This window comes from Macaca fascicularis, chromosome 15, assembly GCF_037993035.2.
Source record: "Macaca fascicularis isolate 582-1 chromosome 15, T2T-MFA8v1.1".
NCBI classification, from domain to species: domain Eukaryota; kingdom Metazoa; phylum Chordata; class Mammalia; order Primates; family Cercopithecidae; genus Macaca; species Macaca fascicularis.
In genome coordinates this window covers 63,220,354-63,235,568 of record NC_088389.1, presented here as the reverse complement: position 1 = coordinate 63,235,568, position 15,215 = coordinate 63,220,354, and the positions used below count along the sequence as shown (strand labels likewise).

Here is a 15,215-nt window from a genome sequence, read left to right as displayed (position 1 = left end):
TTCCGTCAAACAGAAGTAGCAGAAGGGACTTTATTCCAAGTCTGCACAGAACAGGTTAATCTGGAGTCTAACAGCTTCATTCCTCCATCCGTTAATTCATCAAATGTTTACTTAGCTTTCACTATGTGCCAGATGCTCCTCTCAGCACTGGAGACACAGCGGTAAGAAAAAGCCCTTTTCCTCCTGGAGACCATGTTCTGAGGGAGGTGACAGACCAAACACAAGTTGCCATGCAAATCCGCACTAAACCAGATGGCAGCAAGTACGATGACACGAAATGAAGGGGAATTGGAGGGACCCAGGGTAGAGAGGCTCCTAATGGATTGGTTAAATCTCTGTTGTGTTAAAATATGGCATAGTATTATATTTTATTATGCCATATTCTGTTATGGGTTTTAACAGTTTAAAATAATTTTTAAAACTGAATTTGAATCGGCTGGGTGTGGTGGCTCACGCCTGTAATCCCAGCACTTTGGGAGGCTGAGGCTGGCGGATCACGAGGTCAGGAGATTCAAACCATCCTGTCTAACATGGTGAAACCCTGTCTCTACTAAAAATGCAAAAAAATTAGCCGGGTGTGGTGGCGGGCGCCTGTAGTCCCAGCTACTCCAGAGGCTGAGGCAGGAGAATGCCTTGAACCCAGGAGGCGGAGCTTGCAGTGAGCCGAGATTGCACCACTGCACTCCAGCCTGGGCGACAGAGCAAGACTCCGTCTCAAAAAAAAATAAATAAATAAAATTTGAATCAAACACTCATGGAACCCCTGAAACACCAACTCCCTTGTTTTGCAGACAGGGAAGCAAGGCCCGGCAGAAGCATTTGCCCAGAATCACATAGTGAGTTTTGAGGTAGAGCAGGATCAGTCCCCAGGTCTCTTGAAAAGCCAGCTCTCTCTGTGCTATCCGCACCACAACCTTCTCACTCCGAGGAGTGGTGAAGGATGAAAAGCAGGGGTAGAGGAAGGATTTTGGTAAATGTAGAGATGAGAGGACCCCAGGTTGGTCAAGGAACTTATATAAAGGTACAGTCTTTGGGAAGGACACTGTAACTCTCCTCCCCAAAATGAAGGGCTGGACATTTCACTAAGGATTTTCAATTCTATTTGTTTCTAATTCTGAACACACATAAAATGGTTTCTGTTATACAGGTGCTTGTTGCCCATTATGTGCTGGGATGTTAAGAGTTTTATTTGACAAAGAAAAACTGGATACTATTGCCAAGGTAAATTGCTTTATATGCAGATGCTATTGAAATCTTACTGCTAAGCCTCTCAGTAATCCTAGAGAGTAGGATGTGTTGTCCTCATTCATAGATAAAGAAACTAATCTTCAGAAAAGCAACTTTCCCAGGGCCATATAGCCCTTAATCAGTAGGACGAGGGTTTGCACCCAGGCTGGCTGACTCCCAAGCCCATGTTCCTCCCCTCTACACCCTGGCTGTGCACATCACAGTCAACCTGAGCCTTTCTCAGAAAAGGTCCCTGCTGGCACAGTAAGCATAGGTGGGGCTGCAGGCAGAGCCAGGTAGCCAGAGACTGGTGGGTGCCCAGGTGGTTTTGAGGTCGCCTCCCCTCACACCAGTCCCCGTGACTCCTGAGGGGACCTTCTGGAGCCATGCCCATTCCCTGCATAGTTCTGCCCTTTCTCTTTTCTGCACCATCACAGGGCTCCAGAAGTGTTGCACCCAACACTTGCCACAACCTAGAGATTTATCCCCATTTTGATTACACCTGTATTTTTAAAAACCCTGTGACCTCTACCTCAGAACAGTCACTTTTTAAAAAAGTGTTTCTGGTGAGAGTATTTATCTTCACTACAGAGCTTCTCGGTCAAGCAAAACCCCATTGTGGTGGACTAGAGAGTCAGAATTTGGCCTAGCAAAGCTGTGGTTGGGCCTTCCGCTGAGGGCTGTGTGGTCAAAAGAGCCTCCTTAGCTGGTAGCCCAAAGCAAGGGAGCTTAGGCAGTCATAGGAATTCTTCTTTTTTTCAGGTAATAGCATGTTTTCTCTTTCCAGGTAACAAATAAAAAGCCAATAACAGTTCTGGAAATACTTCAGAAAATCCGCATGCACGTGTCTGTCCCACAGTGTGATGTGTTTGGATACTTCAGCATTGAATCAGAAATTGTGATCCTGATCGTTCCTGTCGATCACTATCCAAAAGCTCTGCAGGTGGGTTCAGCACATGTTGTGAAGCCATCTTGTCACTTTCAAGTTTGGTGCACCTAGGAGGGGGTGGTTACAAACTAGGACCGAGGAAGGATCATGGGTGAGGGAGTGGAGGCATTTGGGAAGTTCAACGGGGCAGGAGGGAGAAAAGCAAAGCAGTCTTTAAAGGACTGAGCACTTTGCCAGTGGCTGAGACCTGGTGCACATTTGACAGTGGGATGCAGAGGCACCAGGGTAGGAGAGGGATTAAGATACTGCGACTGGGAGTGTGCACAGCTGGACGGGGTCCGAGAAATCACTGTCTCTAATCTACCCATTGTACAGACGAGTCAGCTGAGGCCCAAGCCAGGGAAGTAACTGGCACAAGTCATGCAGTGATAAAGCCAGAATAGACTCCAGTCTCCTGAGAGCTGTGTGCCCACTGTGGAGGAAGATCCCATCAGAGCTGGTCTTGTGGGCTCCATTGTTTCTTCATCAGTCTAGAGACATGTAGAACCCCACTCATGTAGACCCAAGTTTCAACATCAAAGGCAGTGAGGGCTCAAGGGAAGGGAATGAATGCAAGCAGTCTGTGAATCACTAGAAACTCATCTAGTCCAATTGTTTTCCTTTTCATGTTTCAATGGACATTAAAATTGTATTCCCTGTGACCCTAATTAACCATGTAAGGATAAAGTCTAAATGTGGGTAAGAGGTGTGAGTAACAGGTGTGGAAAAATGAAAACAGTTGATTGATTAGGGCAGTGGCATTGTGGGTTATTTCTTGTCTTTCTCTTTTCTTTTTTCTTCTTTTCTTTGAGATGAGGTCTTGCTACATTGCCCAGGCTGGTCTCGAACTCCGAGGCTCAAGCTATCCTCCCACCTTGGCCTCCCAAAGTGCTAGGATTACAGGCATGAGCCACCACACACGGCCAATTATTTCTTTTCTGGTTTGATTTCCATTAATGCTGCTACATTTATGTAATAAACTAAAACTATAATAAAATGTTACTTAGGATAAGAACAGAAGGACAAAGAGAAAGTAAATGCCATCTGAGGCCACGCTACTTTTAGGATACATGTGGAATTTGTCTGGCTTGACGTTGAAAATGTTCTGTGGTTTTATATTAAAAGAACCTTGTTTCTCCTCACAGATCGAAGCCTGCAATAAAGAAGCAGAGAAGATTGAGTCCCTTATCAACTCTGACAGTCCGACTTTGGCGTCCCATGTCCCTCTCTCTGCCCTCATCATTTCCCAGGTACAGGTCTCCAGCAGTGTGCCATCAGCTGGTGTCAGGGCCAGGCCTTCTTACCACTCCTTCCTCCTTCCCCTCAGCCTGGGCCTTGCCTTGCACTTGTTCTGGACGTATAACTGACTGCCCACGGAAGGTGCAGAATGCTCCTCCATCTCACTCTCCTGCCTTGAGAAAGACATTCAGGACTGCTGGTTTGTAGTTGAATAGTGGCCAAGGAAAGGCACATGTCACCTCTATTCACCACACAGTATTTTTTTTTTTAATTCGCCAGTATCAGTAGGATTTTTGTTTTGTTTTTACAAATGTTAAAATGTGTTGTTCCAAATACTAGTGAAAAGAGAACGTGTCTTCCTGGTAGGCCACTGCTGCATGATTTCCATTTCCTCATCAGATGGGGCCCCCCACTCAAAAGCAAATTTATCTCTGGAAAATGAGATGACCACTTTTTACAAAGATGACTCACTTTACTATCAGGTTCACAAACCTCATTTCAGAGTTATTTTTGAAGTATTAAGGTTCCCATTGCGTTTGTTTTGTTTACAGATAATGACCTACTCTGTCTAGAAGCTAGGGGTCCCAGTGAAGAGCCACTGCCATTAGAGAATATGAAATATAGATAAAGCATCTTTGAAATTTTTATGTAAATTATCAGGCAAATTTGCATGAAATTACAGAAATTTAATTCAGAACCCCAACTACTGTCTTATGCAAAAGCAAGCTGATTAAATGACACTCATATAATTATGTGTTGTAAGCGACAGGCTCACTGGTCACAGATTTGTGTCTATAACTTTTGTGAAAGGGAGAAGTGACATTGTATCAAAGCATCTTGCATTATGCAATTTTTATATTAACCAGATATATATTCATCGGTATTCATCCGAGTTAAATGTAGAGTTTTTAAACATCAATCTTTAAACCAATTGCTGCTACTTATATAATTGCCAAAAAGTGAAATAATGAGTAGTTCATGTAAATAATACATTATATTTCTATTTTATTATGAAGAAGGTGAATAGCCATATTTGTAAAATGACAATCATGTGTGTTATCCCAGTACTTTCCGTTCGTGAAAACACATTTGCTTTTTGTGATATGCACAATGTAGATAAGTGTTCTGTCTTTCTTTTTTGATACAGAAGTATAAAGAATTGTGGTTTATATATTTAAAAGTGTCAAGCTGAGTATCAAAATGTCTGCATGTTGTCTAAGAAATTGAATACTTTGAATGTGTTTCACAGTTTGAAATAAGCTATTTGATGTTATACTTCTTGTGTGTATGCACATGAACTTAGATTTTACATGAAGTATTTTTTCAGTATTATATGTACCCTCTGCAATACATAGGGATATGTGTATTATACCCAAATGTTGCTGAAAAATGGGCACTTAAAGCTTTCAGAATATGTCAGTGCTGATGTAGCATGTCTGTTGCAATTGCCTTTTTTCTGTATAAATGTCTTTAATGCAATATACTGGAAAGCTTTTCTATTTTAATAAAAATAATTTTTATATGATCATGCATGCTTCTAAGCAATGTCAACATTCAAAAATGAAACCACTGATCACTCTTAGGTGAGCTGTGTCCTTTGTTCTGGGATGAGAAGTCATGGAAATTAGCCGGGTGTGGTGGCACATGTCTGTGGTCCCATATACTCGGGAGGCTGAGGCTGGAGAATCACTTGAATCTGGGAGGTGGAGGTTGCAGTGAGCCGAGATTGCACCACTGCACACCAACTTGTCTCATACCTGAGACAGAGTGAGACCCCGTCTCAAAAAAAAAAAAAAAAAAAAGTAATAGAGTGCTATTATCCCAAGCCAAGGGCCCTGGGAGAGCAGGCCAGTTAGGACACAGTTGGTCAGACCAGAGGGCAGGCAGTGACACAAAGTCAAATACAAAGACCCCAGGTTTCAGCTTTCAGGACAGAGAGAGCTTCAGGCCTTCCAAGACCCAGGAGCATAGTAGGCAGTTCTTCCCACCGTGCTGGTCCTGATGTTCCAGTTCCAGGGTACACTTGGGGCAGGGAGACCATGGGAACATGGAGGTGGAGAGCTGCTGATGGGACCAGAGAAATGGTACCAATCAGCTTACGCTAAGTCCCCAAAACTTCAGTGGCTTACAACAGAGGCTTCTATTTTGTTCCCTTCAGATGTCCATTGTGGGTCAGCTGCCACGCCTGATGCTATCTTCACTCCAGACCCATTCCGGTGTCCTCACAAAGGGGAGAAAAGAGACATAGAGGACCACAAGCTGGCCCTGAAGTCTCTGCTTAGAAGTGATGCTGTCATTTCTTCCTACGTTTTACTGGCCAAAGCAAGTCACATGGACACTCCAGAGCTCAAAGGGTGGGGACGTACAGTCTTCCCATGGTGTTTTGTGTGTGTTGGGGGAGGGACGGTAAGTATTTTGAATAATACAGTCTACCATAGAGGTCTTTTCTCTTCAGGATAGGACAACAGCCAGGACTGACAAGATTTTTTATTAGAGAAGTAGATGTTCCCAGCCTGGTCAACATAGCAAGAACCCATCTCAAGAAAAAATGCAAGGTGTTTACAGGACAGGTTGGAGAAGGTGATTAAATTGTACAGGCAACCTGCTGTGGGAGGTATAAGCTGGGGGAGAGAGCATCTAACAAGGGGGAAGACGCAAGCCCTCGAAAAGAGGGTTGGTTTGCACCAGGCCTGGAAGAAATCAGGAGGCTTTGCCAGATGGCTTTGAGAAAGGCATTCTAAGTAGGAGGTACAGCTTGAGCAAAGGTGCAGAAATGACAGAGTCCAGGTCCGTTCCAGGGGTAGAACAGCAGGGCTGACGTGCGAGGGGCGTGGTGTGGGGAGGTATAAGGCAGATCCGACGTGCCCAGCTTGAATGCCAGGCCACAGTGGCATCCTAAGGCTCTGCCCTTGCCCTTCCAGCTACACTGACCAGCCCGGATAGCTCTAGCCTGCAAAGGATTGTGTGCCCCAAACTTCAGTGCCACAAGACCTTCAAGACCATCCCCTGATCTCATTATTAGGCAGTGCTTCCCTCCGTCCTGTGAGCATCCTGAACTCTCCTGAGGAAACAATAACTGAGCCAGGCTGGGGGCCAGGGTTCCCCTAGGCCTGGTCCCCACCCTTAGAGTTCAGCCAGGGTCTCTTTCAGCTCCACTGTGGGAAGAAAGTTAAACCCACCAGCAACACTGGTCGTCACTGAAGAAACTGCACTTTACTTCATTTGATTCAGTGCTTCTCTTTCAGCCTTGGGCTGATGAGAGTCAGGCCCACACACTCCCACAGAGAGTGCTCTTATTCTCAGAGGGACAGGAGGCCCTGCTGCAGGGGCCTTTCCTTCCCTGCCTCCCAGCTGCGGAAGAGGCTTGCGTTGTACACTTTGCCAGCTGAGGGAAAGTGAAGGCAGAGGGGTCATTCCCAGGAACGAGCCAGTCCTTTCAGCAGTCCAGCAATCTTGGGGCTGGAGGGCAGATTTCCACAGTGCACACAGAGGGAAACTGAGAGCACAGGGGCTAAGCTGTGGTCACACAGGGAGTCAAGGTGAAGCCACGGCCAGAGGCCAGGTCTGGGCTTTCCCTGGCACAAGGCAGCCGGGCAGGATTTGTACTTCTCAGAAATGGAACTGGCCGTGCAGGAAGTTGCCATGAAGGTAGACACCAGAAGGTGAGCAAAGTGAAACAGGCCCAAGGCCAGGCAAGCTTGGGTGGGTCTGAGCAAACAGGTCCAAGGAGCACCCGGAATCATAAAAGTAACTGACACAGCTCACCAGCTCACTTTCTAGAACAGTTTAAGGAGTGCTTTTCACCATGTCTCCCGGCCCAAAGCAAAATGCCTCACACAGAGAGCGAATGCCAAGTCTAAGGCTGAGTTTCATTCCAGAGCCCAGCCTCAGGGCATTAGGCTGATGGTAGAGAGGGTAGGGAAGGAAGCCTCACAGGGGGAAGCACGCTAACACTCTGTCCCCTGGCTCCACCCACTCTTCCATTATTCCAAAATGAAGTTCACTCTATTGTTTTTTCCTTGTAAAAGTTACATACGCACGCTCCCCCAAGTACTTGGAAATATAAAAGGAAAAAAAAATCCCACACCTTCCTCTCCCTGCCTCTACAAATGAGTGCGGAATCCTTCTAGAGCCTTCTCTGTACGTATCTATCTCTCTCTCTATGTACGTATCTATCTCTCTATGTAATCCCTCCTCTGTCTGCAATGGGGAGGAGGTGGTTACCTCACTGCCCTGTGTGGAGAAATTCAGGGAAAGGGTTTCATATTTGGGATGTTGTCTACTGGGTGGTACTTCCTTGCCTAAAGGTTCATAGGTGAAAGCCCTATCTTGGCCAGAACCCGCCAGGTAATCAGGGGTTGGGTCTTTTCCTAAGGACCACCTCCCTATCTTCTCCAGACCAATCTCCCACTGAACTCCACTGCAGATGCAAGCAGTTGCTTTGCCAAACAGAAGTGTAACCACTTAGGCCAGGCGCGATGGCTCATGCCTGTAATCCCAGCACTTTGGGAGGCTGAGGCAGGCAGATCACTTGAGCTCAGGGGTTCAAGACAAGCCTAAGCAACATGGCAAAACCCCATCTCTACAAAAAATACAAAGGCATGGTGGCATGTGCCTGTGGTCCCAGCTACTTGGGAGGCGGAGGTGGGAGAATCACTTGAACCTGGTCGAGGCTGCAGTAGCCAAGATCATGCCGCTGTACTCCAGCCTGGGCAACTGAGTAAGACCATGTCTCATTTGAAAAAAAAAAAGAGAAGGAGAAGGAGAAGACTAACCATTTATATTGGTCAGGGTCCCAGCAGGAAAATGAATGGTCCACCCAAATTAGGATTAATTGGAGGAAAGTTTAATAAAGGGGCTATTTATAAAGGTGTGGGCAGGATGTAGGGAAACCACACGGCATAGCACAACACGCTGGGCCTCAAAGTGGAGCTTTTAGCACCTCTAACCCCTAAGCCTAATGGAGAAGCCATTGCTTCTCTCCCTCGGGTCTCCTCCCACAACTCCCACTGGGAACCCAAGTGAAAACCCAAGGACCAGGGAGCCTGTGCTGGTAGTCATACAGGTCAGCCTTCTGGGGCAGAGATCAGGGCAGAGAGTGGAAATAAGGAAGGAAGTGGAGCAAAAAGAAGATACTCAGCACAACAGGCTTGGGTGACACCAAGGAGAGCACTCAGCAGGTTGCATCACCCATGTTGGAGAAAGGGCTCTCGGCTTAACCCTTTGGACCATGTTCTGCTGAAGGCTCCTTCCTGACCTTGCTCAGCCTCCTCAATTCCTCTCCGTCTTCCTCTCACAGCCCTTTATCAAGCCCACATTTGCCAGTGCCTCCACCCAGCTGCCTAAGAATTCCTCAGCCCTGTGCAACCCAAGAAAGCAGTCCAGGCCCCCTGCCCCTTCTTGTCCCCCTTCTTGCTGGCACTCTTCTAGCCAACAGCCTAGAGCAGAACTGCAGTGCACTAGTGCAGGCTATTGTAGAAACTTCCTTCTGCCCAGGATTTGCTGGCTCTGAAGTGGAGGGCTGGGCTCTGACCCCAAAAGGAGGGGGAGTAGGGGGAAGGTGGACGCCTGGATCCAGCTCACCTTCTTCATCATCAGGAAGCTGCCCCAAAGCAGGCACGTGTCGTCATGGCGAGTGCTCATGTTCTTCCTACAATGGCCCAGTCTGGCCATGTGTGAGCAGAGCAGAGAGTCCTCATGATAAAGTGGATTTGGTCATGTGTTTGTGAAATAAGCCCGTATTGGATGACTTTGAAACCTGCTGTTGTGGTTGCTATTGTAAATGTTTCCCCCATGACATATTCCAACTGGTTATTGATAGTATGTAATAAAGCAATTGATTTTTAAAAATTTTTTGTACCCCCCCGGCTGTCATTTAAAAATTAATATTAATTTATATTTATTGGATTTTCTGAGGTTTTTCCAGGGAGAAGTCATAATGAAAACTTTGCTTTTTCTTTTTTAAAGAAATAAGATACCTCTTATTTCTTCTTGTTGCTCTAGTTTTGGCTAGAACTCCCAGAACAATATTGAACAGCAGTGGGGACTGCAAGAAACCTTGGTGTGTTCTGGATTTTAATGGGGATGCCTTCATTGTTTTATTGTGAAGCATGACATATGCTTTCAGCATACCATGTTTTACTGTTAGTTTCAAGGGACTTCTCTTTATTCTGCTATGGGAAAATAAGAGTTTTTTTAAAACTCAGTAATAAATACTCAATTGTATCAAATATATTCCAGTATCCATTTACAGTATATTTTTTCTTTGAGTTATTAATATTGTGAATATATTTCTTTTTTTTCCTTCCCCCTGAGACAATCTCACTCTGTCATCCTGGCTGGAGTGCAGTGGTGCAATCTGGGCTTACTGCAACCTCCAACTCCCGGCTTAAGCAATCCTCCTGCTTCAGCCTTCCAAATAGCTGGGACTATCAGCACATGTCACTATGCCCAGCTAGTTTTCATTTTATTTTATTTTATTTTATTGTGTTATTTATTTATTTATTTTTGAGACGTTGTCTCTCTCTGCCGCCCAGGCTGGAGTGCAGTGGCGTGATCTTGGCTCACTGCAACCTTCCGCCTTCCGGGTTCAAGTGATTCTCCTGCCTCAGCATCCTGAATAGCTGGGACTACAGGTGTGTGCCACCAGGCCCGCCTAATTTTTTGTATTTTTGGTTTTGGGCTTTTTCTTTTTTTTTGGTTTTGTTTTGTTTTGTTTTTGAGACAGAGTTTTATTCTTGTTGTCCAGGCTGGGTACAATGGCGCGATCTCGGCTCACTGCAATCTCCGCCTCCTGGGTTCAAGCGATTCTTCTGACTCAGCCTGCCGAGTAGCTGGGACTGACAGGTGCATGCCACCATGCCCAGCTATTTTTTGCATTTTTAGTAGAGGCGGGGTTTCACCATATCGGCCAGGGTGGTTCCTCTTCTTAAATATTAATAATTTGTATTTTGTTAGAAAATTGCCCAATTAAGGAAAATTATTAGTGAACAGTTGTTTATATGTTTTTTCTGAACGCTTCTAAAAAAAAAGATTACATCCGCTTTTTATTACTAATGTGGTACATTTGAGTTTTCTTTTAGACTTTTTTATTTATTTGATTTTGTAGTGATACATCTATTTGATATGGCTTCCAGCTCTAGGTTATAGTTCTCAATCATGCTCTTTATCTGTTTTCTACTATATAATTTTTTGTTTTTATCTACATTAACTGCTTTAGTCAATTTTAAACATCTTATAGCAATCTTATTATAGAAACATTTTCCTGTATTTGCTTCTATTTATCCATTTATTCTTCTGTCCATCCATCTTACTTTTTCTGTGTTTCAAAGTAAGTTGAATCCATTTAATTTTTTATGGATTTCAAAGTAAGTTGCAAACATCAATACATTTTACCCCTAAACACTTCAGCATTCATTCAATATTTCTTTATGTTTCTCTCCTTTCATTTATTTTTTGTTGTCTAGCTCCTTTAGTTCAGTGCTTTACTTTTCTCTTTTTAAATAAGTAACATAATAATATTTAAGATTTACTAACTGGCTGGGCGCAGTGGCTCACACCTGTCATCCCAGCACTTTGGGAGGCCGAGGCAGGCGTATTACCAGAGGTCAGGAGTTTGAGAACAGGCTGCCCAACATGGTGAAACCCTGTCTCTACTAAAAATACAAAAATTAGCCAAGCATGATGGCACATGCCTGAAAGGTCTATAATCCCAGCTACTCGAGAGACTGAGGCAGGAGAATCGCTTGAACCTGGGAGGCAGAGGTTGCAGTGAGTTGAGACCATGCCACTGCACACCAGCCTGGGAGACAGAGAAAGACTCCATCTCAAAAATAAATAAATAAACAAAAAAAAAAAAAAAAAAAAAAAGATTAACCATCTCTCATGTTTCAGGCCATTTTAGGGAAATTTTTAAAATCAGACATCAGGGGAGAATCTTCTCCCTCCAGACTCCAAATTAGGTAATAGACTATTTTTGTAAGTCAATGCATATAAGATTCAGAATTCTAAGAAAAAGATGTCAATAAGAAAAGACTTTTTGACTGGGCCCAGTGGCTCACACCTGTAATCTCAGCACTTTGGGAGGCCAAGGCAAGTAGATCACCTGAGATCAGGAATTTGAGACCAGCTTGACCAATACGGTGAAACTCTGTCTCTACGAAAAATACAAAAATTAGCCCGGGATGGTGGCGAGCACCTGTAATCCCAGCTACTCAGGAGGCTGAGACAGGAGAATAGCTTGAACCAGGGAGGCAGAGGTTGCAATGAGCCAAAATCATGCCACCGCACTCCAGCCTGGGTGACAAAGCAAGACTCCATCTCAAATTTAAAAAAAAAAAAAAAAAAAGAGAGAGAGAGAGAGACTTTCTAAATTTTTTTTTTTTTTTTAGAGACGGGGGTCTCACTCCATTACCCAGCCTGGAGTGCAGTAGCATGATCAGAATTCACTGCAGGCTTGAGCTCCTGGGCTCAAGCCATCCTCCCACTTCATCCTCCTGAGTAGCAGGGACTACAGGTGTATGCACCACACCCAGCTATTTATTTTTAATTTCTTGTAGAGATAAAGGTCTTGCCATGTTGTCCAGGCTGGTCTTGAACTCCTGGCCCCAAGCAATCCTCCCACCTTGGACTCCTATGGCACTGGGATTACAGGCATGAGCCATCCTGCCTGGCCAATAAGAAGGAGTTTTTCATTAAAATCCCTTTATTTTCAAGTCAAGGAAGTATTAAGTTATAAGAAGTTACTGTCTATACGTTTTTCTCAGTCCTTTGATGGCAAATCTTATTTCCTTACAGGTTTCAACCCTCTGGGCAGAGTCAGATATTCCCCTCTTAGGAAAGGGGTACAAGGCCGGGTGCAATTGCTCACGCCTGTAATCCCAACACTTTGAGAGGCCAAGGCGGGCAGATCACTTGAAGTCAGGAGTTCAAGACCAGCCTAGCCAACATGGCAAAAGCCTGTCTCTACTAAAAATACCATATTAAGCCGGGTGTGGTAGCCCATGCCTGTAGTCCTAGCTTACTCAGGAGGCTGAGGCAGGAGAATCGCTTGAACTCAAGGCGCAGAGGTTGCAGTGAGCTGAGATGACCCCACTGCACTCCAGCCTGGGCGGACAGAGTAAGGCTCTGTCTCAGGAAAAAAAAAAAAAAAGAAGAAGAAGAAGAAGAGGGTACAATCAGAGAATCAGAGGCTCACCTGCAGCAAAAAAAAAAAAAAAAGAAGAAGAAGAAGAAGAGGGTACAATCAGAGAATCAGAGGCTCACCTGCAGCTTAGCTCCATGGACATGACCTAGTCACTGCTTCTCTTCTTTCCACCTTCCTATCTTCATCCTATTTATCCAAGATTGCTAGAGATAACAACTAGCTTTTCTTTCCCATTTGGAGCACTGAGAGGTTAATTTGCTCTATACATTAACAGGACTATAATATTACAAATCAGCAACACGTAAAATCTAGCAAATAGCCCATGCTCTGTTATATCTCACATCTGTTATCTCATGGGATTGAAACAGCTTGAGCCTTGTGTATCACACTCTTATTGACAGCTTCCACTGAAAGAATTATCTTGTGACAAATGACCAAGAATGCCCAAGAATTTTCCTGGACCACTTCCTCAAGACTGTCTAAGGATTTCTGTCACGTAAGTATACTACCATGTGCTTTAAATGAAGTATCTCACGGAATTCTCACAACCTGTCTGTGAGGCAAATAGTATTATTAATATTAACACCATTTACAGTTGATGTAACGGAGGCTTCAGAAAATTGAATGACTTCTTCAAGGTCAAACATCTGATTAATAGCGGAGCAGGCCAGGCACAGTGACTCGTGCCTGTAATCCCAGCACTTTGGGAGGCCAAGGTGGGTGGATCACTTGAGGTCAGGAGTTCAAGACCAGCCTGGCCAACATAGTGAAACCCCATCTCTACTAAAAATACAAAAATTAGTTGGGCATGGTGGCAAGCACCTGTAATCCCAGCTACTCAGGAGACTGAGGCAGGAGAATCACTTGAACCCAGGAGGTGGAGGTTTCAGTGAGCCCAGATCACACCACTGTACTCCAGTCTGGGCGACAGAGCAGGACTCCATTTAAAAAAAAACAAAAAGAAGCCGGGCGCGGTGGCTCAAGCCTGTAATCCCAGCACTTTGGGAGGCTGAGACGGGCGGATCACAAGGTCAGGAGATCGAGACCATCCTGGCTAACACGGTGAAACCCCGTCTCTACTAAAAAATACAAAAAGCTAGCCGGGCGAGGTGGCGGGCGCCTGTAGTCCCAGCTACTCGGGAGGCTGAGGCAGGAGAATGGCGTGAACCCGGGAGGCGGAGCTTGCAGTGAGCTGAGATCCGGCCACTGCACTCCAGCCCGGGTGACAGAGCAAGACTCCGTCTCAAAAAAAAAAAAAAAAAAAAAAAAAAAAAAAAAAAAGCAATGTGTCATTGGGTGATTTCGTTGTGCAAACATCAGAGTGTACTTACACAAACCTAAATGCTGTAGCTTACTGTGCGCCAAGGCTATATAGTGTAGCCTGTTGCTCCTGGGCTACAAACATACACAGTATGTCACTGTACTGAATACTGTAGGCGATTGTAACACAAAGGTAAAAATTTGCGTATATAAACAGATCTAAACATAGAAACATAGTAAAAATATGGTATCATACTCTCTTGGGACTAGCATGGTATATGTGGTCTGGCATTGACTGAAATGTCATTACTCATGACTGTACTAAAATACAGTAGATGTATTTGCCTGACATGGGGAAAGGAATAGAGAGCACAGTGCCCAGCCATTGCCCTGCGGGGCATTCGGAAGCCGTTGGTATTACAAATTCTAGCCTTATCATCAGTGGGCCAGTTCACTTCAGTGCCCGTTGATTGAAAAGCCTTAAAAGTCGCTTCCTTCATTTGGAATGTATTGAGCCCCTTCCCCAGAAAGGAGCGTCTGCCGGAAGTCTGGTACAGGTGACTTGGGCTGTGCGGTCAAGTAAGTGCTCTTCTCCCACGGGGCAGGGGCCATGGGTGGGACCATGTCTCCCCAATACCTGGTGTGTGCTGCCCCCATGGTCAGGGCACCTGGCAGTTGGAAAGACCGGCCGACCTTGAGGGATGAGCAGCACTGGAATGGTGGCTCCAGGGCCAGCACTCCTGGCGGAGGGACGGCCTGAGGAAAGGCAGGGACGTGGGAAATCCCAGAACATGTTTGGGGGATGACAAGAAATCTAGTTTGACTGGAGTATGGGGAAAAGGTGGGGGCGTTGGGGAGACAGGTCTAGGGCCAGACTGCAGGGGTGGGGAACTGGCTTGGTCTGGGAGGCAATGAGGGGCAAGTGGACAGGTCAGAGGCGGCTGCGCTTCCACCCCGACTGGCAGTAGAGGGCGTGTCCTGGGAGAGGAGCGTCGCCCTCCCCGGACCAGCTGCCCTCCGGAGCCCGGGGTCACCGGAGATGGGGGCACACCCGAGATGGGGGCACACCCCGGGGCTGCGTGTGTCGGGTCAGGCCGCGGCAGGGAGAGGCCGCCCCCTGGTGGCGCCGGCCGGAACGCCCCTCGTGCCGCGACCGTGAGCCCCTCTGCCCTCGCCGCGCGTCGGCGCAGAGCAGCCACCCGGAGCCCAGCAGGCGCGGGCTTCCCCACGCGCCTCAGGAGGGGACAGCTCCAAGTGGGATCCAGGAGGCTTAAACCCTGCGGCCGCATCCGGGGAGCCCTCGACAGTCGCGGCGCTGCTTCCCCGGGGCGAGCTCTCCAGGCGGCCGGCGGGATGGCCCCGGGCGCCTCCGCCCTCAGCTGTCGCTCCTTATAAGGCGGGGGCCGGGCGGCGCCG

General features: G+C 46.2%; 1 protein-coding gene across 7 annotated transcripts in view; it reads left to right on the top strand.

Moving 5' to 3' along the window:
* Nucleotides 1–9,244, top strand: part of RECK (reversion inducing cysteine rich protein with kazal motifs) — a 91,477-nt gene extending 82,233 nt beyond the window's left edge. For 5 of the 7 annotated variants that reach the window (XM_074017097.1, XM_074017099.1, XM_015437000.4 and 2 more), the window contains 3 exons: nucleotides 1,148–1,221; nucleotides 2,015–2,170; nucleotides 3,301–4,922. In XM_074017097.1, the coding sequence (XP_073873198.1) occupies nucleotides 1,148–1,221; nucleotides 2,015–2,170; nucleotides 3,301–3,522 (452 nt within the window). In that variant the 3' untranslated portion in view covers nucleotides 3,523–4,922. Of the gene's footprint in view, nucleotides 1–1,147; nucleotides 1,222–2,014; nucleotides 2,171–3,300; nucleotides 4,923–5,552 lie in introns of those variants that run through there. The other 2 variants (XM_074017098.1, XM_074017101.1) reach the window with 1 other exon arrangement.
* Nucleotides 9,245–15,215: the final 5,971 nt, after the last annotated feature.